At 49.3% G+C, this 25,369-nt stretch overlaps 1 protein-coding gene, 1 long non-coding RNA gene and 1 pseudogene across 3 annotated transcripts in view; 2 read left to right on the top strand and 1 right to left on the bottom strand.

Moving 5' to 3' along the window:
- LOC128931744 (uncharacterized) overlaps nucleotides 1-21,469 on the bottom strand; it is a 33,721-nt gene extending 12,252 nt beyond the window's left edge. Inside the window, exons 1-5 of the long non-coding RNA XR_013534154.1 lie at nucleotides 21,264-21,469; nucleotides 15,769-15,843; nucleotides 14,772-15,089; nucleotides 13,983-14,231; nucleotides 175-4,141 (exon numbers count right to left, since the gene is read on the bottom strand). This is a non-coding gene — a long non-coding RNA (uncharacterized LOC128931744). The remainder of the gene's footprint in view (nucleotides 1-174; nucleotides 4,142-13,982; nucleotides 14,232-14,771; nucleotides 15,090-15,768; nucleotides 15,844-21,263) is intronic.
- On the top strand, nucleotides 335-12,893 carry LOC103790510 (serine/threonine-protein kinase MARK2-like). 2 transcript variants are annotated; one of them, XM_035297639.3, is made up of 2 exons: nucleotides 335-2,121; nucleotides 3,808-12,893. In XM_035297639.3, exons 1-2 carry the CDS (start codon nucleotides 577-579, stop codon nucleotides 3,859-3,861), a joined length of 1,599 nt encoding a protein of 532 aa, XP_035153530.3. In that variant the 5' UTR covers nucleotides 335-576; the 3' UTR covers nucleotides 3,862-12,893. The 2 variants fall into 2 exon arrangements, with proteins under 2 accessions (XP_035153530.3, XP_008988572.4); XM_008990324.5 differs by having other exon boundaries at nucleotides 2,548-12,893.
- A 1,567-nt stretch (nucleotides 21,470-23,036) lies between the features above and the next one.
- Nucleotides 23,037-25,035, top strand: LOC103792392 (annexin A7 pseudogene; annotated as a pseudogene).
- Nucleotides 25,036-25,369: the final 334 nt, after the last annotated feature.

Below are 25,369 nucleotides of genomic sequence, written 5' to 3'. Positions count from 1 at the left end.
GTTAAACCTATGTAACAAACCTGCACAATCTACACATGTACCCCAGAACTTAAGAGTTCAATAAAGATAGAAAAAGAAACTACAAATGAAAATGCTGTTGAAGCGTTGTACCAGTTTAAATAGCTGGGAAACGAAATATCAATCTCTATAATCCATCTAGACAAACGCACTTACTTTTTAAAAGAGGAAGATGTTTTGAGGACCAAAAGAGAGAACACCTCTGTGAAAGATCCCCAGCCATGATTGGCCCCTGCTTTGCTCTGAGCTCATGAAAAGCCTTTGTGATGTCATAACAGACAGGCCTATATAAGGCCCTGGCTGGGTCATGGTTTTTGGTCTGAGAAATCCCTGGAAGCTTTTTTGGTGACCTGTGGACTCAGACCAGCTTAGCGATTACGAGTTGTTTGGGGTGGTGGGGGGAGTTTTTGTGGGAGGGGCGTTGTTTTTTCTGGGTAGCGTTGTTAGCATAGTTAATATAGTTAGTATTGCTTAGTGTTTTAGTGTATTTGGGATAGTAAGTAGTGTTGTTTACTGTAGAGTTAGAGTAGTTATTTGGATAGTGTGTCTAGAGATACCATGAAGCAGGGATTGGCCTCCACCTCACCTGCCCTGCGGCCACCTTACTATCAAATACTGAAATTCATAGGCCGTGGTGCCTTTGGCGAGGTCACGCTGGCCCGGCATTTAATAACTGGCACCCGGGTGGCGGTGAAAACAATCAACAGAACCGGCTTCCTCTCTAGCCACAGAGAGATGACTATTTTAAAGTCGGTGAGCCACAGTAACATCATTCGGCTTTACCAGATCATTAATACCAGAGAGGCGTGCCAGCTGGTATTAGAATACGCAGAAGGGGGAAGCCTGGCCGACTGGCTCGAAAAAAACATCATAAAGGAGGAGGAGGCCCGAGGCATGTTCCAACAAATGCTGTCCGCCGTGAGCTACCTCCACAAAAGAAAAATCGCTCACCGAGACCTAAAACCTGACAACATGCTGTTAGACGGTAAAGGACATATAAAAATTTCCGATTTTGGATCAGCCACGATTTACCATGAGGGGCAGAGGCTGAGAGCAGGTCATGGGACCCTCCCCTACATGGCCCCAGAACTCTTTGGGGCCCAGGGCTATGAATGTCCCGCCATGGACATGTGGAGCCTAGGCGTCACGTTATACCAGATGGTGTCCAACAGTCTGCCCTTCTTCGCAGTGAGTCGTTTCCAACTGATATCCCTCATTCTATCTGGCCAGTATGTTATTCGGCACTATTTTTCAGAAGGCCTAAAAAGCCTAATTAAAAACCTTTTGATATCTAATCCCAATGAGCGGCCGACAGTAGACAAAGTCTTGAGGGACCCGTGGGTGAACAACGGCCAGGACTTGCCTCCAGCGACGTATGAAGAGCCGATTGAAGACCACCCGAACTGTGAGACCGTAAGGCTCTTGGTGGCCATGGGATTGAAGCCAGAAAACATCGTACAGGCAATCGAAGACAACGTCTTTAATTATCCCATGGCCACCTACTGTATTGTAGATGGAGAAAAAAAGCCATCCATTACCACTCCACAGTCTCTTGCTCCTGGGGATCCTACATGTTTAGTCACTGAGATTTCCAGTTCACCTGCCGGCCTTCACAGGAAGTCAGACCCCCAGCATGCCCCCACGGCCTCCCTGACCATCGAGCGCAATTGTGGAGATGTAGAAAACTTGGCACGGCAAGCCCTCCAGTGTGACCGTGTGGCCTCCTCCACTGTAAGCGCCATAGGCGGTGGTGGTGCTTTAGAAACCTTGGCAGAGCAAGCCCCCCAGCGTGACCTCGTGTCTGCAGCCTCCACCAAGTGCTCCACCGGCAGTGAAAATTTAGAAACTTTGGCTCAACCAGCCCTCCCGCATAACCTCACGGCCACCTCCACCCAGATCACCACCCAGAGCACCGTGGCTCAACAACCAGCACACGAAGGCAGCGTCCTCCAAGCTGGGCAGCCCGAGGCTGTGTTGGCCCAGCCAACAAGAGGCTGGAGCTGCCGCAGGGCTGCCCGAAGGTGCATTGCCATAATAAGGAGATGCTGCTGCTGCCTGGGCCCACCCAAGAGGCAGAGTAAGAGGGCCCACCCAAGAGAAAAAGTAAGTAGGTGGGTGGTGAAGCCGCACTTCTTGCATTTTACTATATTTATTCTGTCTTTATTAGTATTGTTTTAATTGGCAAATCATGCCTGTACATTCATGGGGTGCAGTGTGAGGATTAGATAGATGTGTGCACCGTGGAATGAGGAAATCCCACTACTCGGCATCTCCACCACCTCAGAGAGACCGATTCCACGTGATGCCCCGGAAGTGTTGATCTAAACAAGTTGACCCCATTGAAGTAGCCAGTAGATGGATGGTGATCCGGGGCCGGAGAGTGGCAGAGGGAGGGAATGCGGGGGTATTGGTCAAAGGACCAAAGTCTAGACAGGAGGAAGAGGTTTTGACTCTAGTGCACAGCAGGGTGACCAGAGTCAATAAGAACGTATTGCAAAACATGTTCACGTCAAATGTCTCTGCATTTAGATTGGAGAGGACGAAGGCCCTGAGGTCCAGGAAAATTGAAACCTGAGACGCCCAGGAGCAACGTCGGAGCCTGCAGCACTTTATATTAAAAAATATAAAAATAAATTTATCATTCTGATAAATGACCATTTCTTGCTTCTTGCAAATCTTGTAGTAGCATTGGAAAGGTGGCAGGTGGGTTGCAGACACTCTGCTGCTTTGTGCTCTCCCTGCACAGGACCAGGGCTAAGAGAAGGGCAAGGCGTGAGGCAAAGGAAAAGGCAGATTTACTAGCACCTGCCTTAGTCGAAAGAAAAGCGGGGATAATGAAAGGATGGAGGAGGACGTGCAAGAGAGCAAGAAAAAGATAGAGCTAAACCAGAGTCTAAAACCTGGCCCAGACTGGAGAACGGTCTATAAAGATCATGCGGTTTACCCCCATGCAATACCTAGTGGTGGCATATGATCCAAACTGGTGGGTCACTGTCTTACACTACTATTATTGTGGCTATAGGAGTATCAGGTAAAAATGAACAAAAACAAACCCTTTTGCCAATCAAAATATGTCACTGGAAGGCAAGAGGTGCGGCACAAGTTCTTATATCTTCCCAGCTGCCCTGTTCCTTTGTTGGGGAGGAATCTGCTCCAAAAACTACAAGTACACATTTCGTCTTCTTTTTTTTTTTTTTTTTTTGAGACCGAGTTTCGCTCTTGTTACCCAGGCTGGAGTGCAGTGGCGCGATCTCGGCTCATCGTTAACCTCTGCCTCCTGGGTTCAGGCAATTCTCCTGCCTCCGCCTCACGAGTAGCTGGGATTACAGGCACGTGCCACCATGCCCAGTTAATATTCACCATGCCCAGCTAATTTTTTGTATTTTTAGTAGAGACGAGGTTTCATCATGTTGACCAGGATGGTCTCGATCTCTTCGATCTCTTGACCTCGTGATCCACCCGCCTCGGCCTCCCAAAGTGCTGGGATTACAGGTGTGAGCCACCGTGCCCGCCTGTGGTTTGCATTTTTAAAGCTCCCTGGGCTGCCGAGAGGAAAGGCTGTAGGGGGCGGGCATGAAACAGGTAGGCAGGTTTCCGAGGTTGCTTCCGACGTGGGGCGGGGTCGTCTGGCAGCGGCTAGGAGGGCGAACCAAGGGAGTACTTACCACTAGGGGGAGGGCCTTGGCCAACACCTCTGCTCAGTGGGGAGCCAGGCCCCGCCCCAGTTGGTACCTCCTACCTTGCCCCAAGTGAGGGTCTTGTAAGGAACTTTCTCTCCGTCATCCGCAGGGTGGAGCGGAGCTGTCTGGGGTCTGGAGTCCGGGAAGAGTCGAAGGCTTGTGAGCGGCCCTGCGGCGGGAGGGCGGGACCAGGAGGTTGACATCGCAGGGCCTGTGCGCACCCAAGCTCAGCAAATAAGTCTCAGCCAAGACTGCCCGGCTACCACCAGCTCCTGCGGAGCGTGCGCACCTGGGAACTGCCAAGCCGTGCCACATTTTCTCTCCTTCTGGCCTGGCCTTCAGAGATCGACCCACAGCGGCTGAGCCTCCTCTACTGAAGGCAGCTCCCAGGGCTTCAGAAACTCGCAGTCAGTGGTGGGAGAGCTGGGAGAGCCGGAACAGACCTGCGCAATAAGAACCAGATGATGATGTTGCTGTAGTATAGTTTGCAGAGCGCAGAGAAGGGAGCAAACGGCGACAGCAGAGAGGAATCCAGAAGGCTTCCAGGAGGAGGCACCATTTGTGATTTGGGATTGCAGCAGGAGGAGGAAGTTGACAGGTGAATAAGGGGAGGGCATGCCTGCCAGGCGAACCGTCTGTGATGGGGAAGTGTCCAGTCTGCACCATGACCCCACTGTCCATTTTCCTGACTAAGTAGGAACCACTGGACTCCTCTCTTGTCCTGGGCCTTTTTGTTTAGTCCATCCTTTATTTTATTTTATTATTATTTTTTGAAATGGAGTCCCGCTCTGTTGCCCAGGCTGGAGTGCAGTGGTGTGATCACAGCTCACTGCAACCTCTGCCTCCCCGGTTCAAGCGATTCTCCTGCCTCAGCCTCCTGAGTAGCTGGGATTATAGGAATGTGCCACCACCCCTGGTAATCGTTTTTTTTTTTTTTTAACGGGGTCTTGCTCTGTCCCCAGGCTGGAGCACAGTGGTGTAATCTGGGCTCACTGCAACCTCTGCCTCCCGGGTTCAAGCAATTCTTCCGCCTCAGCCTCCCGAGTAGCTGGGACTACAGGCCTGTGCCACCACGCCCGGCTAATTTTTGTATTTTTAGTAGAGACGGGGTTCCACGTTGACTAGGCTGGTCTCGAACATCTGACTCAGGTGATCCGCCCACCTCGGCCTCCCACAGTGCTGGGATTGCAGGCATGAGTCCTCGTACCCGACCCACCTGTTTATGTTTAGCTCATTTTCTCCCCACCATCCATCCCCGTCCATACCCCCACTCTGCCTTTGCTGGAGCCCTAAATCACTGCCCTGGCCTTCCATCCTCTCAAGGCATCTGCCCCACCACTGCCAGGGTGCTCTCTTCCTTGCTTCCTCTCTGTAACCCCTGCCCACCCTGTACCTCTCAGCCACAGCACCTGCTCCAGCCCTGGTTTCCTCACAGCTGCTTGGTTTTAGGGCTAACAGGATTCACTGCATGTGATTACTTGCTCTTGCCACGGGAGACGCAGCATGAAGGCAGGCCCTGGGGGTGCGGGCAGAGGTTTCAGGGGAGCTTTGTCTCCATGTCTGCAGTGTCCAGCATGGTGTCAGGTTCAATATATGACAGTAGCCTGAATGAGCAGAGGGTGGCGTGCAGCAGGAGGCTTGAGGATAGGGGTGGGTGAGAGCTGCAGAGGCAGGCAGGTGTTAGACTACATAGAGCCTTACATGCCAACCTAAGCAGCTTGGCATTCATCCTCAGAGCAATGGGAGCCAGAGAGGGCTTGAGACCTGGAAGAGTGGCCTGGTAAGATGTCTGGTGAAGGGCCAGGGGGCTAATGTGGAGGCTGTCACAGTGGTTGCAGTGAGCAGGGACAGTGGCAGGTGGGGTGGACAGGAAAACAGGGAAGTGGTTCTCAACTGGGGGCAATTTTGCCACCCCCCCCCCCAAGCATTGAGCATTGCCTGGAGACACACCAGTGTCACAACTTGGAGAGTGCTACTGGCATTGAGTGGGTAGAGGCCAGGGATGCTGCTTAGTATCCTCGGGACAGCCCGAATAACAAGGAGTGATCTGGCCTTAAGTGTCAACAATGCTGAGGGTGAGAAACCACCCCCCACCACCACCACCCTGTGTTCAAGCAATTCTCCTGCCTCAGCCTCTTGAATAGCTGGGATTACAAGCATCAGCCACCACGCCCGGGTATGTTTTTGTTTTAGTAGAGATGAGGTTTCTCCATGTTGGTCAGGCTGGTCTCAAACTCCCTACCTCAGGTGATCCTGCTGCTTCAGCCTTCCAAAATGCTGGGATTATAGGCATGTGCTACCACGCCCAGCTAATTTTTGTATTTTTACTAGAGATGGGAGTTCACCATATTGCTCAGGCTGGTCTTGAACTCCTGACCACAGGTCATCTGACTGCCTCAGCCTCCCAAAGTGCTGGGATTACAGGCATGAGTCGCCGTGCTCAGCCGCACCCTGGGTTCTCTGCTGTTCCTTGCCCACACCCAGCTTACCCTGCCTCAGGGCCTGTGCCCTCGCTGTTCCCTCTGCCTTGGAGGCCCTGCCTCTGGGAGTCTATATGACTCACTACCTCACCTCCTGAGGTCTCTGCTCAGCAGTCACCTTCTAAAGGGGTATTTCTTTTTAATTTTTTTAATTTTTATTGTTTTGCAGAAATGTGTGCAACTAAAGGAGTATGTCTAAATCACACAATGTTTAAAAAAAAAAAAAAAAGGCAATGGGTGCTGTGGCTCACTCTGGCAACCAATCCCAGCACCTCGGGAGGCCAAGGTGGGTGGATCACTTGAGCCCAGGAGTTTGAGACCAGCCTGGGCAACAAGGTGATTTTTAAATTTTTCAATGGCTAATTTTTGTTACTTTTAGTAGAGATGGGGTTTCGCCACGTTGGCCAGGCTGGTCTCCATGTTAAGCAGGCTGGTCTCGAACTCCTGGCCTCAAGTGATTTGCCCACCTCAGCCCCCCAAAGTGCTGGGATTCCAGGTATGAGCCATCGGGCCTGGCCTATTTTGCCCTGCTTTATCTTCCCTCAGATCACTTTCATCATGTAACATATCATATATTTAATTTGTTTATGTGCTTGTTGACTGTCTCTCTTAACTGGAATGTAAGTTTCATGAGGGCAGGCAGTGTTGCCTGTTTTGTTTGCTGCTGTGAGCCCAGCTGCCTAGCATATATAAGGTATTCCTTGACTAAAGCTAGGCACGGAAGCTCGCACGGGTAGTCCCAGCTGTTTGGAAGGCTGAGGCCAGAGGATCGCTTGAGGTCAGGCGTTCAAGACCAGCCTGGGCAATATAGCAAGGCCCTGTCTCAAACAAAAATCAAACATAAAATATTCCTTAAGTATTGCTTGAATGAAAGGTATGAGTGAAAAACTACCAGGAGTCAGAGAAGTAGGAAGGAAATGAAGAGAAGATAGGATGGCAGACAGCAGTGCAGGGGCTGAGTGGACCCTGGGAGAGGCTGGGGTCCTGGCCTGGCCTGGGCATGAAGCCTCAATCATCTGCCCTCCCCAGGCCCTTCCACCCAGGCCTGCTCTGCTTTACCAGCTCCTAGACATGGCTCCTCTAGCCCAGGCAAATGGCCAGGCCTGAACAGAGTGTCCTTACCCTTCTGATAAGCTGCTTCCTCTCAGGGCCGCAAAGGGCAGAATGTGTCCTGCTGCTCAGGAAGTGACCAAGAGCCTGGACAGGCCCCTGGAGTGGGCAAGGGGCTGGGCATTTGCCACCTTGGCAGCTACCCTGTGCAGAGGCCAAGCGGAGAGGAGCAAGGGGCAGGGACCAGGGCAGATCCCTACCCTTCCCCAACATGCCCTACTCCTCACAGTCAGCAAATCTCCATTTTTTAAATTTTTACTTTTTGAGATGGAGTTTCACTCTTGTTGCCCAGGCTGGAGTGCAGTGGAGTAATCTTGGCTCACTGCAACCTCTGCTTGCTGGGTTCAAATGATTCTCCTGCTTCAGCCTCCTGAGTAGCTGAGATTACAGGTGCCTGCCACTATGCCCGGCTAATTTTTTGTATTTTTATTTTATGTATTTTATTTATTTATTTTTATTATTATTATTTTTTTTGAGATGGAGTTTCGCTCTTGTTACCCAGGCTAGAGTGCAATGGCGTGATCTCAGCTCAGCGCAACCTCCACCTCCTGGGTTCAGGCAGTTCTCCTGCCTCAGCCTCCTGAGTAGCTGGGACTATAGGAGTGCACCACCACATCTGGCTAATATTCGTATTTTTTACTAGAAATGGGGTTTTACCATATTGGACAGGCTGGTCTCAAACTCCTGACCTTGTGATCTGCCCGCCTTGGCCTCCCAAAGTGCTGGGGTTACAAGTGTGAGCCACTGTGCCCAGCTTTATTTGTTTATTTATTTATTTAGACCGAGTTTTGCTCTTGTTGCCAAGGCTGGTGTGCAATGGCATGATCTCAGCTCACTGCAACCTCCACCTCCCAGATTCAAGCGATTCTCCTGCCTCAGCCTCCCAATTATAGGCAGCTAATTTTTTTTTTTTTTTTTTTTTTTTTGAGATGGAGTTTTGCTCTTGTCTCCCAGGCTGGAGTGTAGTGGTACAACCTTGGGTCACTGCAACCTCTGCCTCACAGGTTCAAGCAATTCTCCTGCCTCAGCCTCCCAAGTAGCTGGGACTACAGGTGCCCAGCACAACATGAGCTAAATTTTTGTATTTTTAGTAAAGACAGGGTTTCACCATGTTGGCCAGGCCAGTCTTGAGCTTCTGACCTCAGGTGATTTACCCGCCTTGGCGTCCCAAAGTGTAAGGGTTACAGGCGTGAGCCACTGCACCAGGCCATTTTGTATTTTTATTATAGACAGGGTTTTGCCATGTTGGCCAGGCTGGTCTCGAACTCCTGACCTCAGGTGATCCACCACCCTCCACCCACTATAACCCCCCCGGCCTCCTAAAGTGCTGGGATTACAAGCGTGAGCCACTGCACCTGGCCAACAAATCTCTGCTGAGAAGCTGTTGGGAGTACGGCTGTGAACATTCCCTGCCCTAGCTGGGTTTCTGTGACTGATCGCCTGCAGCTCAGCTTCTTTTGAACCTGAGAACCCAGGTGCAGGTTCCCAGCCCCCTCACCCCAGCAGGCTTTTTTGTTTTGTTTTGTTTTTCAATACAGGGTCTCACTCTGTTGCCCAAGCTGGAGTGCAGTGGCACGATTATGGCTCACTGCAGCCTCAAACTCCTGGGCTCAAGCAATTGTACCATCTCAGCCTCCCAATTAGCTGGAACCACAGGCATGCATCACCACACCTGGCTAAATATTTTGTATTTTTTGGCCGGGCACAGTGGCTCATGCCTGTAATCCCAGCACTTTGGGAGGCCGAGGCGGGTGGATCACAAGGTCAAGAGATCGAGACCATCCTGGTCAACATGGTGAAACCCCGTCTCTACTAATAATACAAAAAATTACCTGGGCATGGTGGCGCGTACCTGTAATCCCAGCTACTCAGGAGGCTAAGGCAGGAGAATTGCCTGAACTCAGGAGGCAGAGGTTGCAGTGAGCTGAGCTCACACCATTGTACTCCAGCCTGGGTAACAAGAGCAAAACTCCATCTCAAAATATATATATATATTGTATTTTTTGTAGGACAGCGTTTCACTGTGTTGCCCAGGCTGGTCTCGAACTCCTGGGCTCAAGTAATCCACCTGCTTTAGCCTCCCAAAGTGCTCAGATTACAGGTGTAAGCCACTGCACCCAGCAATTTTTTGTTTTCTAAGATAGAGTCTTGCTCTATTGCCCAGGCTAGAGTGGAGTGGCATGATCTCGGCTCACTGCAAACTCTGCCTCCCGGGTTCAAGCGATTCTCCTTCCTCAGCCTCCCAAGTAGCCAGGACTACAGGTGCATGCCACCAGCAAATTTTTAAAAACGCTTTTCGTCGTGATGGGGTCGCTCATAGGCCTCCTCCCAGCACGCATTACTGACTTGGCTTCTCCCTCCAGGAGGCTTTTGCTGTCTGTGGCCTTCACTGTCACGGACAGACAGGGTGAGCCAGGCTCCATGCTCTCTGGCCTGCTCTTTGAATCTGTACCATGGGTGCTAGCCTAGGGTCTCCTGGTGCGCTCCAGGGCCCTAACCTCTGAGGTCCCAGTTAGTGCAGAAAGAGAGACCATTGCTGAGATGTCATCTGTGATGGTTTTAAACGTGTGCCAACATGATTTGGCACTCTTCCCACTGAGACATAGGATCTGTGTCCCTCTCCCTGATTCTGGGAGGCTTCTGTAAGTAAAGTTGGGTGGGTACGTAATAAAAGGCCATGCAGTTTTCATCCGCTTTTCTCAGGACCCTTGCTCTGGGGTAAGCCAGCCCCAGTCTGACTGCCCTGAAATTGTGACGCTGGAGAGGCCAGGTGGAGTCGCTCTGATCTACAGCCCCAGCTGACCTCTCAGCTGACAGCCAACACCACCTGCCAGCCATGGGAGGGAGCTGTCTTGCGCTATTTGCCCAATTGAGGCTTTCAGATGACTCCAACCCCAGCTGACATCAGACTGCAATCACATGAGAGACCCCAGTTGAGAACTGCTTAGCCAGGGCCCTCCTGAATTCCTGACCCACAAAATTTAGACCAAAAAAAAAAAAAAAAAAAAAAAAATGGCTGCTGTTTCATGCCACTAAGCCTGTCTGATTTGCTATGTAGCATTAGTCATCCCTAGATACCTGCGGGGCATTCGGTCCAGGAACCCACTTGGATCATCAGGGGATTCCCCTCTGAGGATACTTAAGTCCTTTATATAAAACGACATATTTGTGTATAATCTGCACCTATGTACTTTAAATTATCTCTCATATACTTTATATACTTTAAATTATGCCATATACTTTATACTTCAAATTATCCCATATACTTTAAATTATCTCTAGCTGGGCGTGGTAGCTCACACCTATAATCCTGGCAATTTGGGAGGCAAAGGCAGGAGGATTGCTTGAGGCAGGAGTTTGAGACCAGCTTGGGCAACATAGCAAGACTTGTCTACTAGAAATTTAAAAAAATAAGTAAATTAGCTGGGTGTGGTGCATGCATCTGTAGTCCCAGCTACCTGGGAGGCTGAAGTGGGAGGATCACTTGGGCTAGGAGGTTGAGGCTGCAGTGAGCCATGACTGTGCCATTGCACTCCAGTCTGGGCAACAGAGTGAGACCCTGTCTCAAAAGAATTTTTATTTTTATTTGTTTATTTTTTTTTTTTTTTGAGACAGAATCTCACTCTGTCGCCCAGGCTGGAGTGCAGTGGCATGATCTCTGCTCGCTGCAACCTCCACCTCCTGGGTTGAAGCGATTCTCCTGCCTCAGGCTCCTGAGTAGCTGGGATTACAGGTGCACACCACCATGCCCAGCTAATTTTTGTATTTTTAGTAGAGATGGGGTTTCACCATGTTGGTCAGGCTGGTCTCGAACTCCTGACCTCAGGTGATCCACCCACCTTAGTCTCCCAAAGTGCTAGGATTATAGGTGTGAGCTACCATGCTCAGGGCCTGCATCCTGGGGAACCCAAACCAAGACAGAGATACCAAGATGAGTCTTCAACAAACTTAGAATCAGGCTGGGAGATGAAATCCACATGGTTGCCAGGCTGGAGTGCAATGGCGCAATCTCGGCTCACTGAAACCTCCAACTCCCTGGTTCAAGCGATTCTCCTGCCTCAGTTCCAGAGTAGGTAGGATTATAGGCACAAGCCACCACGCCCAGCTAATTGTTGTATTTTTAGTAGAGACAGGGTTTCACCATGTTGGCCAGGATGATCTCGATCTCCTGACCTTTTGATCCGCCTGCCTCAGCCTCCCAAAGTGCTGGGATTACAGGCGTGAACCACCGTGCCCAGCTTTTTTTCCAGATATTTTCAAACTGAGGTTGGTTGCATCTGCGGATGTGGAGGCGCAGATACAGAGGGCTGGCTGTAGTAAGCGGAACATTGCCTCAAAGCCCTTCCCGGTTCTTTCCTTAGTCCCTGCCTACCATAGCTCCTAGGGTGAACCTCTCCTGGACTAGACCCAAAGCTGGGCGATGGCTCACTGGGCTCTGAAAATGGATTGAGGGAGTGAGGGGGGCTGCTCATCATTCCTCCAGCCCCCAGGGTGTAAACAGGAAGCCCTTGGCTAACCCTGATGGCCGTGAGCAGCCACACACCAGACAGATGAGCCACTGGCAGCGCGTCCCACCCCAGGCCCTACCGTTGGCCAGGACCAAGGTTTCCCTGATTTTTGCCTCTGTGCCCATCTGGCCTTTAACCAGGCCCTGCCCTCAACCTCTGGCACCCCACATCTCCAAGGCCTGAACTCCTATCCCTGGCCTACTGCCTGAGCAGGGCTGGAGCCGGATGAAGACAGGATGAGCCGTGACCAGGGCTCCCAGCTTCAGGGAACTGAGGCCTTAGATGTGGCTAGGGCTGGAGTCAACACTAGAAAGAGTGACCGGCAAGAGGAGGGCATGTGAGGGCGAGGCTGGTAACAGGGTTGCCTCTGGAGGGGAGGGAATGTCTGGGGCTGATGGAGGGAGATGTTTTCCTATCTACCCCATTTTTTTTTTCTGATGTGGAGTCTCATTATTGCCCAGGCTGGAGTGCAGTGGCACAATCTTGGCTTACTGCAATCCCTGTCTCCTGGGTTCAAGCAATTCTCCTGCCTCCGCCTCCCCAGTAGCTGAGATTACAGGCGTGTGCCACCATGCCTGGCTAATTTTTGTAGTTTTAGTAGAGACAGCTTTTTACTATGTTGGCTAGGCTGGTCTTGAACTCCTGACATCAATTGATCTACCAGCCTCGGTCTCCCAAAGTGCTGGGATTGATTACAGGTGTGAGCCACCATGGCCAGCCCCCTATTCACCTTTTTACCAGTTGAACATTCCTTGTGACTGTGAAACCCGGTCCAGATAGACGGATAGATGACAGCAAAAACAGTCACCTGTGAGGGAGGGGACTGCAGCGTCCTCAAAGTGGCCTGTTGGCAGGAAGGCTACAGGAACGGGAGAAAGTTGCGGCAGTTGCCCTGGTGTCTGCCTGCATCCCTCAGCTTTCCTCCCTACCTATGAAGACTGTTTACTGAGCTCTTGGGCAACTCTCTGCCTTTTTTCTGTCTGTGGGAGGATGGCTGGTCATGGTCACAGGGCAGGCCGGAGGTCCAGAGAGTTAAAGAAGCAGCCTTCAAGCAATGACTGACCAGCAGTTGATGAAAAAACACCCTTCTGGGCATGGTGGCATGCATCTGTCATCCTAATGACTCGGGAGGCTGAGGTGGGAGGATCACTTGTGCCCAGGAGTTCAAGGCTGCAGTGAGCTATGATCCTGCCACTACACTCAGGCCTAGGTAATAGAGCAAGAATTTTTTTTAAGTGTCAGTCTCTCTTTTTTTTTTTGAGATGTAGTATGGCTCTTGTTGCCCAGGCTGCAGTGCAATGGCGTGATCTCAGCTGACTGCAACCTCCACCTCCCAGGATCAAGTGATTCTCCTGCCTCAGCCTCCCAAGTAGCTGGGATTACAGGCATGTGCCACCATGCCCCAATAGTTTCGCATTTTTAGTAGAGACGGGGTTTCTCCATGTTGGTCAGGCTGATCTCAAACTCCTGACCTCAGGCAATCTGCCCGCCTTAGCCTCCCAAAGTGCTAGGATTACAGGCGTGAGCCACTGTGCCTGGCCGAAAGATCTTATCTCTTAAAAAAAAGAGGCTGGGTGCAAGGTGGCTCACTGCTGTAATCCCAGCACTTTGAGAGGTTGAGGCAGGAGGATTGCTTATGCCCAGGAGTTTGAGACCAGCCTGAGAAACATAATGAGACCACGTCTCTACAAAAAGTAAAAACTTGGGCCGGGCGCAGTGGCTCACGCTTGTAATCTCAGCACTTTGGGAGGCCAAGGAGGGCGGATCAACTGAGGTTAAGAGTTGAAGACCAGCCTGGCTAACATGTTGAAACCCTGTTTCTACTAAAATTACAAAGAATTAGCTGGGCATTGTGGCACACGCCTGTACTCCCAACTACTTGGGAGGTTGAGGCAGGAGAATGGTTTGTTCCTGGGAGGTGGAAGTTGCAGTGAGCCGAGATTGTGCCATTCCCTCCAGCTTGGGCAACAGAGCGAAACTCCAGCTGAAAGGAAAAAAAAAGTAAAAAATTATCTGGGCATGGTGGCATGCACCTATAGTCCCAGCTCCTTGGGAGGCTGAGGCAGGAGGATCACCTGAGCCCAGGAAGTTGAGACTACCGTGAGCCATGATTGTGCCTCTGCACTGCAGCCTGGATGACAGAGCAAGACCTTGTCTCAAAATAATTAATCAATGAAACAACAAACCCCTTGCTGCCTGGCAGCTGGCGTGGGTCAACTCTGAGGCATACTCTAGCCTGGCTCTCTGAGCTCTCCAGAGGGCTATAACTGCTCACAGTGGTGACTGGTTCCATGACGTCTCCATTCTTGGCATCCTTCCCTCCCGTGTCACTTCTCCATTCCTCTGCTGGTGTTTGCCGTGGGCACCCCCCCCACACACACACATTCAAGTGTGTGTCCTCTAACCTTTGTCTCAGGGTCTGCATCCTGGGGAACCTAAACCAAGACAGAGGTTCCAAGATGAGTCTTCAACAAACTTATAATCAGGCTGGGAGATGAAATCCACAGTTATGATCATGAAGTACTATTAATAATAAGAGAGCAGGGTCGGGCACGGTGGTTTACGCCTGTAATCCCAGCACTTCAGGAGGCCGAGGTGGGCAGATCTCCTGAGGTCAGGAGTTCAGGACCAGCCTGGCCAACGTGGTGAAACCCTGTCTCTATTAAAAATACAAAAAATTAGCTGGGCGTGGTGGCGGGCGCCTGGAATCCCAGCTACTCTAGAGGATGAGGCAGGAGAGTCGCTTGAACCCGGGAGGCGGAAGTTGCAGTGAGCTGAGGTCGCACCATTGCACTCCAGCCTGGACAACAAAAGCAAAATTCCCTCTCAAAATAATAATAATAATAATAGAACATATATAATAAATCTAGCCAAGATGACCTGCCTCTTTTAAGTATGGGCTCTGTGCCAGGGACTGGTCATTGGGCACAATGTCTCTTATCTTGCTGAAGCCAGATAAGAGTATTCATACTCACCAGAGTCCTTGTGTTACTCCATTTGCATTGCTATGAAGAAATGCCTGACACTGGGTAATTCATAAAAAAAAGAGTTTCATTGGCTCATGGTTCTGCAGGCTGTACAGGAAGTATGACACCAGCATCTGTTCCTTGTGAAGGCCTCAGGAAGCTTGCAATCATGGTAGAAGGCAAAGGGAAGCAGGTGTCTCACATGGTGAGAGAGAGAGCAGCCAGACGTGGTAGTTCATACCTGTAATCCAAGCACTTTGGACGCCAAGGCGGGCGGATCACCTGAGGTCGGGAGTTCAAGACCAGCCTGACCAACGTGGTGAAACCCTGTTTTTAAATTTAAAGAAAAAGAGAGAGAAAGAGAAAGAGAGCTCGTGAGAGAAAGTGGTAGTAGGTGCCACACTCTTTTTTTATTTATATTTATTTATTTATTATTTATTAATTTTTTTTTGTAGAGACACTCTTTTTTTTGAGACAGAGCTCGTTACCCAGGCTGGAATGCAATGGCGCGATCTCAGCTCATCGCAACCTCTGCCTCCTGGGTTCAGGCAATTCTTCTGCCTCAGCCTCCTGAGTAGCTGGGATTACAGGCACGCGCCATCATGCCCAGCTAATCTTTTGTATTTTTGGTAAAGAGAGGGTTTCACCATGTTGACCAGGATGGTCTCGATCTCTTGACCTCGTGATCCACCCGCCTCGGCTTCCCAAAGTGCTGGGATTACAGGCGTGAGCCACCGCGCCCGGCCCGATCTCACATGAACTCAGAGCAAGAACTCTCTCGTCACTGCAAGGAGGGCACCAAGCTATTCATAAGGGATCACCCTCATGACCCAAGCACCTCCCACCAGTCCCCACTTCCAACACTTGGGATTATATTTCAACATGAGAGCTGGAGGGGACAAATATCCAAACCATGTCATATTGCCCCATGACCCTCCAAATCTCATATCCTTCTCACACTGCAAAATACAATCATCCCTTCCCAATAGTCCCCAAAAGTCTTAACTTGTTTCACTATCAATCAGTCAAAAGTCCCAAGTCCAAAGTCTCACCCAGAGATGAATTTCTTCCACCTCTGAGCCTGTGAAATGAAAGACAAGTTACTTACTTCCCAGATACGGTGGTAGTACAGGCATCAAATAAACACTCTCATTTTTAAAGAGAGAAATTTGCCAAAAGAAAGCGGCAGGAGACCCCACACAAGTCCTAAATCCAGCAGGGCAGTCATTAAATCTTAAAGTTTTGAAATAATCTCCTTTGACTCCCTGTTCCACTGGGGAGCTCTGGCCTTGTGGCTTTGCAGGGTGCAGCCCCTGGGGGTGCTCTTGGTTGAAGTTGAGTGCCTGCAGCTTTTCCAGGCTCAGGAGGCAAGCTGCCCATGGCTCTACCGTTCTGAGGTCTGGAGCATGGCAGTCCCCTTCCCACAGCTCCACTAGGCAGTGCCCTGATGGGGACTCTGTGTGGGGATTCCAATTCCACATCTCTCCTCCCCTGTGGCAGGCTTCTTCTGCCTTGGGCACCCAGCCTTTCTCATACATTCTCTGAAATCTAGGGAAAGCTGTCAAGCCTTCTTCATGCGCAGTCTGTGCACATGCAGACTTAACGCCACATGGGAGCTGCCAAGGCTTACGGGTTGCACACTCCAGAATGGCAGCCCAAGCCATATCTGGTGCCCTTTGAGCCGTAGCTGGACATGGAGCAGCTGGGATGTGGGCAGCTCTGTCTCAAAGCTGGGCAGGGCAGCAGGACCCTGGGCCTGGCCCAGGTAACAAGTCTTTCCTCCTAGGCCTCTGGGTCTGTGATGGGAGGGGCTGCTCTAATGATTTCTGAAATGCCCTTGAGGCCTTTTTTTTCATTGTCTTGGATATTAGCACTTGGCTTCTTTTTAGTCTTGGAAATTTCTCTAGCAAGTGATTGCTCCACAGCCTGCTTGTATTCCTCTTCCGAAAATACTTTTTTCACGAGCCGGGCACAGTGGCTCATGCCTGTAATCCCAGTACTTTGGGATTACACCTCACTAGAGGTGGTGTCAGTGCAAGAAATGTGGCGTGGACTCTGGAGAGAATGGGGGTGGTGGGGTGCAGACAGCAAGCCTGTCTAGAGCTAGAGGGTGAGGCTGCCTGGTAGAAGGCAGAATCCAATCCTACCCAGCTCTAGCAGCCTCCTGGCCCCTGCCCCTGCCCCTGCAAGTCCACGCACACACCCTTGCTCGGAAGGCAGAAAGTGGAGGAGGGAGGAGACTTGTACTGCAGTACTTCTGTTACACAGCTTTTGTAACGGCCTTTCTGGAATTAGCAATTGCAGTGGGTGTCTTGCTTCTGGGTCTGTAGGTGCTTAAAGGCCATACGAGCTTGGCTGGGACTAGGATGGGGATAGCATCGCCAAGGCCACAGGACAGGAAGTAGAGAAGAACAAACTTGCAATGGCCCAAGCTACCCTCTGCTCCCCGCATTCTCCATGTCTAGCAGCAGGGCTGCTGGCTGCTGCACACTCAAACCTATGGCACAGCTGCCTGTTCCTTAAGGCTGCACTGGGGACTCGCAGAAACTGGGTTACCTGCAGTGCTGAGGTGGCTCTCCAGAAAACAGTGTGTCCTGCCTAAAACCACCCCCACTTTTTCCACAGGGAACTTGTCCTCCTGTAGCTAAACCCAACTCCTGCCCCAGGCTTCCAGGGGGAAAGGAGAGGCAGTCTTCCAGCTGAATGTGGGGCATCCACATTAGGCTGGGCATCAAAGCCACAGTCCAGATGCCCCCATGGCAAAAGCCCACACTTGCTGTTTTGTATAGGGCTTCTTAAACAGGCATACAGATAGGTGGTGTGCTTTGGGAACAGTGAGCTGTAAACTCAGTCTTGAACAAAAGAGAACTAAAAGGAAAGCCTTAGGAAGGAGGCTTTGGCCAGAATAGACCAAGTTTCCAGGTGATGCCAGGATGAAGTTACTGCCTTTGGGAAGATGTTGGTCAGGGGAAGGGGGATGTATGTGGAACTTAGTTTACATATGGCTTGCAAAAAGGCTTTCCTTGAACACACCTCCCTAAATGAGTTGGGTCCCCTGTTCCTCCATCTCACCTGTTCAGTGTCCATCATCGCCCTAGGGGGGCAGCTCTGCCATGACAGGGACTGGCCCAGCCTCTCTGCCTAATGCATGGCTGACACTGGGTGAATTGGAGGGGAGGGGTAGGAAGAAATAATCAATGTCATCTGCATCACAGGCCTGGCTCCCTGGGAGAGGGCTTTCCTCTGAGTGGTTGCTGTCTGACATCCCTCTCTTCCCCTGTGCTAGAAGCATGGCTGATGCTGTCCGCCTGCAGGAGCTGTCAGCAGCTGGCCCTGCCCTGCCCTCCCCATGGCCCTTAACATTATGGGGAATGGAGAGGGGCTGACTTTCGGATGTTCACTTGGAGTCAAGGAGGATGAGTGAGTGCTGCCCTGCCTCCCGATTGCCTCTGCTGATAAATTTGCCACAAGGGCCTCCTCTATTGTCGACACCGCAATCACTTGCCACCTCCCAGCTCTTCCTCTTCATTGTCCCTTCTCTTTTTCAGGGGACTCCAGCTGAAGAAATGCTGGGGGGCTGGCAGTGTGCTGCATAGGCCTGTCCACCCCATTCCATCCTGTCCTCCCACGAGAAAGATGTATTCAAAACCATCTGATGGAAGCACACAGTCTGCCCGTGTTACATACACACCTGGAAGAGGGTTTCTGCACCAGCGTTCTATAGAGGATGGGCTAGGCCTCGGCTGTTTCTGAGGTTTGTTTTCAGAGATAGAATTACCGGAGAGGCCCACTTTCTACGTCCTGTACCTCTCTAGTTCGGCTTTTTTTTTTTTTTTTGACAGTCTTGCTCTGTCTCCCAGGCAGTGGTGCCAACTCAGCTCATTGCAACCTGCGTTTCCTGGGCTCAAGCAATTCTCCCACCTCAGCCTCCCAAATAGCTGGGACTACAGGTGCACACAACCATGTTTGGCTAATTTTTGTATTTTTAGCAGAGACGGGGTTTATCACTTTGGCCAGGCTAGATGGCCTTTCTTAAATAAACATATTTTGTTTCAGAATAAAAGTAAATACAATATGGAAAATATGGCCAGGTGTGTGGCTCATGCCTGTAATCCCAGCACTTTGGGAAGCCAAAGCGGGTAGATCCCTTGAGCCCAGGAGTTCGAGAGCAGCCTGGGCAACATGGCAAAATCCTGTCTCTATAGAAAATAAGAAAATTAGCTGGGCATGGTGGTTCGTGCCTCTGGTCCCAGCTATTTGGGTGGTTGAGGTGGGAGATCAGCTGAGCCCAGGAGGTCAAGGCTGCCATAAGCCTGGATCACATCTAGCCTGAGTGAGTCTTTGTCTCAAAAAAAAAAAAAAAAAAAATATATATATATATATATATATAGGCATAAAAAATGTTATATATATGGGCATTGTCTGCTAATTATTAGCTACTAATATCTTTTTTTTTTCTTTTGGTTACAAGTGACAACTAGTATCTTTGGTAGTTATGTTTTCAGGATTAGGGCTCTGCTCAACGACCTTCCCATAATGTCTATATTTCTTTTGAAATTTGCTTGACATGTTTTCTAAAAGTCCACATGTTTTGTAAAGCACAGATTTAAAACAATTTTTAACCTATTTTTGGCCAATATTTGTAGGCAAATAGTTCCTATCTAACTGAATAGTCTTTTTTGAATATTAAAGCCTAGTTCCGGTAGCTTTATTGGATTACACACGCTGAAAAGCATGTATAATCTTGGAGTATTTGAGAAGTGTCTGTTTCATTCCTTACTGTTTTACCAATTGCAAAAAAAAATTTTTTTTGAGATGGAGTTTCGCTCTTGTTACCCAGGCTGGAGTGCAATGGTGTGATCTTGGCTTAGCACCATCTTGGCTCACTGCAAACTCTGCCTCCCGGGTTCAAGCAATTCTCCTGCCTCAGCCTCCTGAGTAGCTGGGGTTACAGGCATATGTCACCATGCCTGGCTAATTTTGTATCTTTAGTAGAGTCGGGGTTTTTCCATGCTGGTCACACTGTTCTTGAACTCCCGAACTTAGGTGATCCACCTACCTTGCCCTCCCAAAGAGCTGGGATTAGAGGCGTGAGCCACTTCGCCCAGCCCACAGAGTTTTTTCTAAGTGATATTTATCTGACACTTTCGAAGGGAGAAGAATGCCCCACAGCCAGTCACTTGAGGCCTTGTTTCCGGAAGTGGCGTCCTGGAAATAACCATAGCTGTGAGCAGTGGGCATCTCATGGTTTAATGTTATGGTCAGTGTGGCCTAGAAGTGAGCTCCAGCACCCTGCTGCCCTCCCAACACAGGACACTAAAGAGGTAACCAGAAAAGAAAAACAAGAATGGTTTCGGTTTCTACACTATTTAAAAGAAGAGAATCTCCTATTTTTAAATTTAAACTTGATTTTTTTTTTAGAGACAGGGTCTCATTTTGTTACCTAGGCTGGAGTGCAGTGACACCATCATAGCTCACTGCAAACTTGAACTCCTGGGCTGAAGTGATTCTCTCACCTCAGCCTCCCTAATAGACTGCAAGCACATGCCACCATACCTGGCTGATTTTTGAACTTTTTTATGGAGATAAAGTCTCCCTATGTTGCCCAGGCTGGTGTTGAACTCCTGAACTCAAGTCACCCTCCCCGCCTTGACCTCCCAAATTGCTGAGATTATAGGTATGAGCGAGCCACTGTGGAAAGGAGAGAAACCTTTGAAATGCAAACAGACTTTTCTAGAAGCACGCTTGGCTTCATCCCTCAAATTTACTTGATTCTGATTCTTTTTCCCACTCTATAAAACTCTTTTACAAAGTTGAATTTACATGTATCGTTAAGATAGGTAATTTCCACGGTTATATCCTTCTTAGAGGTCACTTCCCCCTACCCACCGCTTGATACAACTTTTTTGAGGGGGTGTGCTCAAGGGCATCATGGGACTGGACTGAGCTTTTTGAAGCAGGGGCCATTTCTTAGTCATCTTGGGTATCTGCATCACTTGTTGTGAGTGAGTGAATGAATGAGGATGGAATGAGTGATGTCTGCTCTGCTTTCACATGGCCATAAAGCTGCCATCCAGGTGCCCATTCCCAGGAGTAGGTGGGGTCCACAGTCTCCATCCCCTAACCCCCTCTCCTTCCTGGACCTTGGCTGGAGCCCAAGTTTGGAGCAGCCCAGCCCAGGGAAGGGGTTACAGCTGGACAGCCCCCCGCAAACAAAGAGCAAATTGCCCTAGCACCCCAGTCTGAGAACAGTGAGGCCAACATGCCAGAATGGAGGTGGAGGGAAGGGAGGGGCAGGGGCATGAGCATACCTCAACCCTGTGGCCAAGGAACGGGCACAGGGAAGAAGGAAAGGAAATGTGCTGGGCTCAGCAGGAGAGTGCAGACCTGTGAGGGAAAGTGAGGAAGAGCTTGCAATGTTGGGCAGACAGGCAGGAAAAAGGTTTCCTTTCCTCAGAGGAAAAGGAAGGAGAAAGCCCAGTTTAAAAACAAAACCCTCACCTGTACCCTCCGTAACCAAAGATCCCGGGACACCGATCCTCAACAGCGGAGAGTAGGCTGGGACACAGAGCAGTTCATCCACCCCCGGAACCGCAAGCTGTGGGAGGAGCAGGTTTATGGGCCTTGAAACCCTCTGAGATGGGGGAGATAATATCCATAAAATCCAGGATTGCTAGAGAGCCGCAGACTTACTTCTCCAAATGGCTGAAAATAGAAAGTAGGAAGTGAAATTAATAGAGCTGGGAATGAGAAAGAAACAAGGCCATGTGTGCATATCTTTAAAGCTAGAAAATAATCACCACATCTTCTGAACACATTACATTCCCGGTGCTCCACTAAGCAATTTGCACTTATTTAATCTTCATATAACAATCTAAGGAGATGGATATTACAATCTTGCTTTATTGGTGAGGAAATTCTCTTGGAGAAGTTAAGTTATTTGCCCAAAGCCACATAGCTGAGCCCAGTTCCAGCTGACTCAAAAGGGTACAAATTTAGTCACTATGTCAGTTGCTTTCAAACCTTGTTTGTTTTTGAGACAGAGTTTTGCTCCTGTTAGCCAGGCTGTGGTGCAATGGTGCAATCTCGGTTTACTGCAACCTCCATCTCCTGGGTTCAAGCAATTCTCCTGCCTCAGCGTCCCAAGTAGCTGGGATTACAGGCATGTGCCACCACTCCTGGCTAATTTTTTGTATTTATTTGAGAAGGGGTTTCACCATGTTGGTTAGGCTGGTCTTGAAGTCTGACCTCAGGTAATCCACCTGCCTCAGCCTCCCAAAGTGCTGGGATTACAGGTGTAAGCCACCATGCCCAACCTGCTTGTAAGCTTTTTTGATTAGGACCCACAGTAAGAAATATATTTTAGACCAGGCCTGGTGGCTCATGCCTGTAATTCCAGCATTTTGGGAGGCAGAGGCAGGCGGATCACCTGAAGTCATGAGTTCGAGACCAGCCTGGCCAATATGGCAAAACCTTGTCTCTCCTAAAAATACAAAAATGCTGGGTATATATCCAAAGGAGTATAAATCGTTCTACTATAAGGACACATACACATGAATGGTCATTGCAGCACAGTTTACAATAGCAAAGACCTGGAACCAACCCAAATGCCCATCGATGATAGACTGGACAGGGAAAATGTGGCACATATACACCATGGAATACTATGCAGCCATCAAAAACGATGAGTTCGTGTCCTTTGTAGGGACATGGATGAACTGGAAACCGTCATTCTCAGCAAACTGACACAAGAACAGAAAATCAAATACCACATGTTCTCACTCATAGGTGGGTGTTGAACAGTGAGAACACATGGACACAGGGAGGGGAGCTGCACACACTGGGGTCTGTTGGGGGGAAATAGGGGAGGGACAGTGGGGGGTGGGGAGTTGGGGAGAGATAGCATGGGGAGAAATGCCAGATATAGGTGATGGGGAGGAAGACAGAAAATCACACTGCCATGTGTGTACCTGTGCAACAATCTTGCATGTTCTTCACATGTACCCCAAAACCTAAAATGCAATAAAAAATGCAGAAATGAATTGAGTGGGTGGCAAATGCCTGTAATCCCAGCTACTCGGGAGGCTGAGGCAGGAGACTCGCTTGAACCTGGGATGTAGAGGTTGCAGTGAGCCAAGATTTACCACTGCACTCCAGCCTGGGTGACAGAGTGAGACTCTGTCTCAAAAAAAAAAAAAGATATTTTAGATTCTAAGCCAGCACACATACATATAATTGATAACTGAAAGGGAAAATTTTTAAACGTATGTACCCGGCAGACGACCAGGTTTGGCTGTGATGCTGCTGCCCGGGTCAGAATGTCATACCCAGGCTATCCCCCAACAGGCTACCTACCTTTCCCTGGGTATCCTCCTGCAGGTCAGGGGTCATCTTTTCCCCCTTCTGGTCAGTATCCTTATCCTTGTGGCTTTCCTCCAATGGGGGGAGGTGCCTACCCACAAGTGCCAAGTGGTGGCTATCCAGGAGCTGGAGGCTACCCTGCGCCTGGAGGTTATCCAGCCCCTGGAGGCTATCCTGGTGCCCCACAGCCAGGGGGAGCTCCATCCTATCCTGGAGTTCCTCCAGGCCATGGATTTGGAGTTCCACCAGGTGGAGCAGGCTTTTCTGGCTATCCACAGCCACCTTCACAGTCTTATGGAGGTGGTCCAGCACAGGTCCCACTGCCTGGTGGCTTTCCTGGAGAACAGATGCCTTCTCAGTATCCTGGAGGACAGCCTACTTACCCTAGTCAGCCTGCTGCAATGACTCAGGGCACTCAAGGAACTATCCAACCAGCTGCCCACTTCAATGCTATGAGAGATGCAGAAATTCTCCGTAAGGCAATGAAGGGTTTTGGGACAGACGAACAGGCAATTGTGGATGTAGTGGCCAACCGTTCCAATAATCGGAGGCAAAAAATTAAAGCAGCATTTAAGACCTCATATGGCAAGGATTTAATCAAAGATCTCAAATCAGAGTTAAGTGGAAATATGGAAGAACTGATCCTGGCCCTATTCATGCCTCTTACGTATTACGATGCCTGGAGCTTACGGAAAGCGATACAGGGAGCAGGAACTCAGGAACGTGTATTGATTGAAATTTTGTGCACCCGAACAAATCAGGAAATCCGAGAAACTGTCAGATGTTATCAGTCAGAATTTGGACGGGACCTTGAAAAGGACATTAGGTCAGATACATCAGGACATTTTGATCGCTTACTTATGTCCATGTGCCAGGGAAATCATGATGAAAACCAGAGTGTAAACCACCAAATGGCTCAGGAAGATGCTCAGCGTCTCTATCAAGCTAGCGAGGGGAGACTAGGGACCGATGAATCTTGCTTTAACATGATCCTTGCCACGAGAAGCTTTAAGGTGAGAGCTGAGAGCTACCATGGAGGCTTATTCCAGGATGGCTAATCAAGATTTGTTAAGCAGTGTGAGCCTTGAGTTTTCCAGATATGTGGAAAGTGGTTTGAAGACCATCTTGCAGCGTGCCCTGAACCGCCCTGCCTTCTTTGCTGAGAGGCTCTACTACACTATGAAAGGTGCTGGCACAGATGACTCCACCCTGGTCAGGACTGTGGTCACTCGAGGTGAGATTGATCTTGTACAAATAAAACAAATGTTCCCTCAGATGTATCAGAAGACCCTGGGCACAATGATTGCAGGTGACACGAGTGGAGATTACCGGACACTTCTTCTGGCTATTGTGGGCCAGAGCTTTTCATAAATGAAGCTATTCATAGCTTCTCCTTCAGAGCAATGACCTGCATGCAGCAATATCAACCTCAGCTAACCAAAAGAGCTTTCTATCAGGGACCATATCAGGGTAATGTGCTTGGTTTGCACATATTGTTATTGCCTTAATTCTAATGTGATTTCGTTCTCTACATGTAATCAACGTAAAGCCATGTCACAATGATACAGTAATATTGCAACGTTTGTAAAGCTTCATTCTTACTAGTTTCATTCTAATCAAGATGTCAAATGGAATAAAAAATCACAGCAATTTCTAATTCTGTGTAATAATACTGACTAATTTTTTTGGGTTGCTGAAAGCTCTGCCTTCCAGAATCCCTCTAGGTCTGCTTGATAGAGTGGGTAGTATGTCATAACTGTGTACTTTTAAAAATATTCATCCCTTTACATCTAGAAGAATAATTTACATCTTATTTTGCATAAATTTGTTCTATATTCACAAACACTTTCCACATAAAAAATAGATTACTATTACTGTAGCACCTTTTAAGAAAGGGTCATGTTTATATGCTTAAAATAAATAACCTACATTTTTTTCCAAAAATAAAATAAAATGTATGCACCCTTACTACTTATTATTAAAAGAAGAACCTTGTTGATAAAATTTAGCCAAGTTTATTTGAACAAATAATGATTCATATTGGGTGTGGTGGCTAATGCCTGCAATCCAACACTTTGGGAGGCTGAGCTGGGAGGATCACTTGAACCCAGGAGTTTGAGACCAATCTGGGCAATATAGTGAAACCCTGTTTCCAAAAAAAAAATTAGGCACACCAGCATGGCAGTGCATGCCTGTGATCTCAGCTACTTGGGAGGCTGAGGCAGGAGGGTCACTTGAGCCCATGA

Source organism: Callithrix jacchus, chromosome 4 (assembly GCF_049354715.1).
Source record: "Callithrix jacchus isolate 240 chromosome 4, calJac240_pri, whole genome shotgun sequence".
In the NCBI taxonomy this organism is placed as follows: Eukaryota; Metazoa; Chordata; class Mammalia; order Primates; family Cebidae; genus Callithrix; species Callithrix jacchus.
Note: the sequence above shows the minus strand (reverse complement) of the source record. Positions and strands in the feature narration are given on the sequence as shown.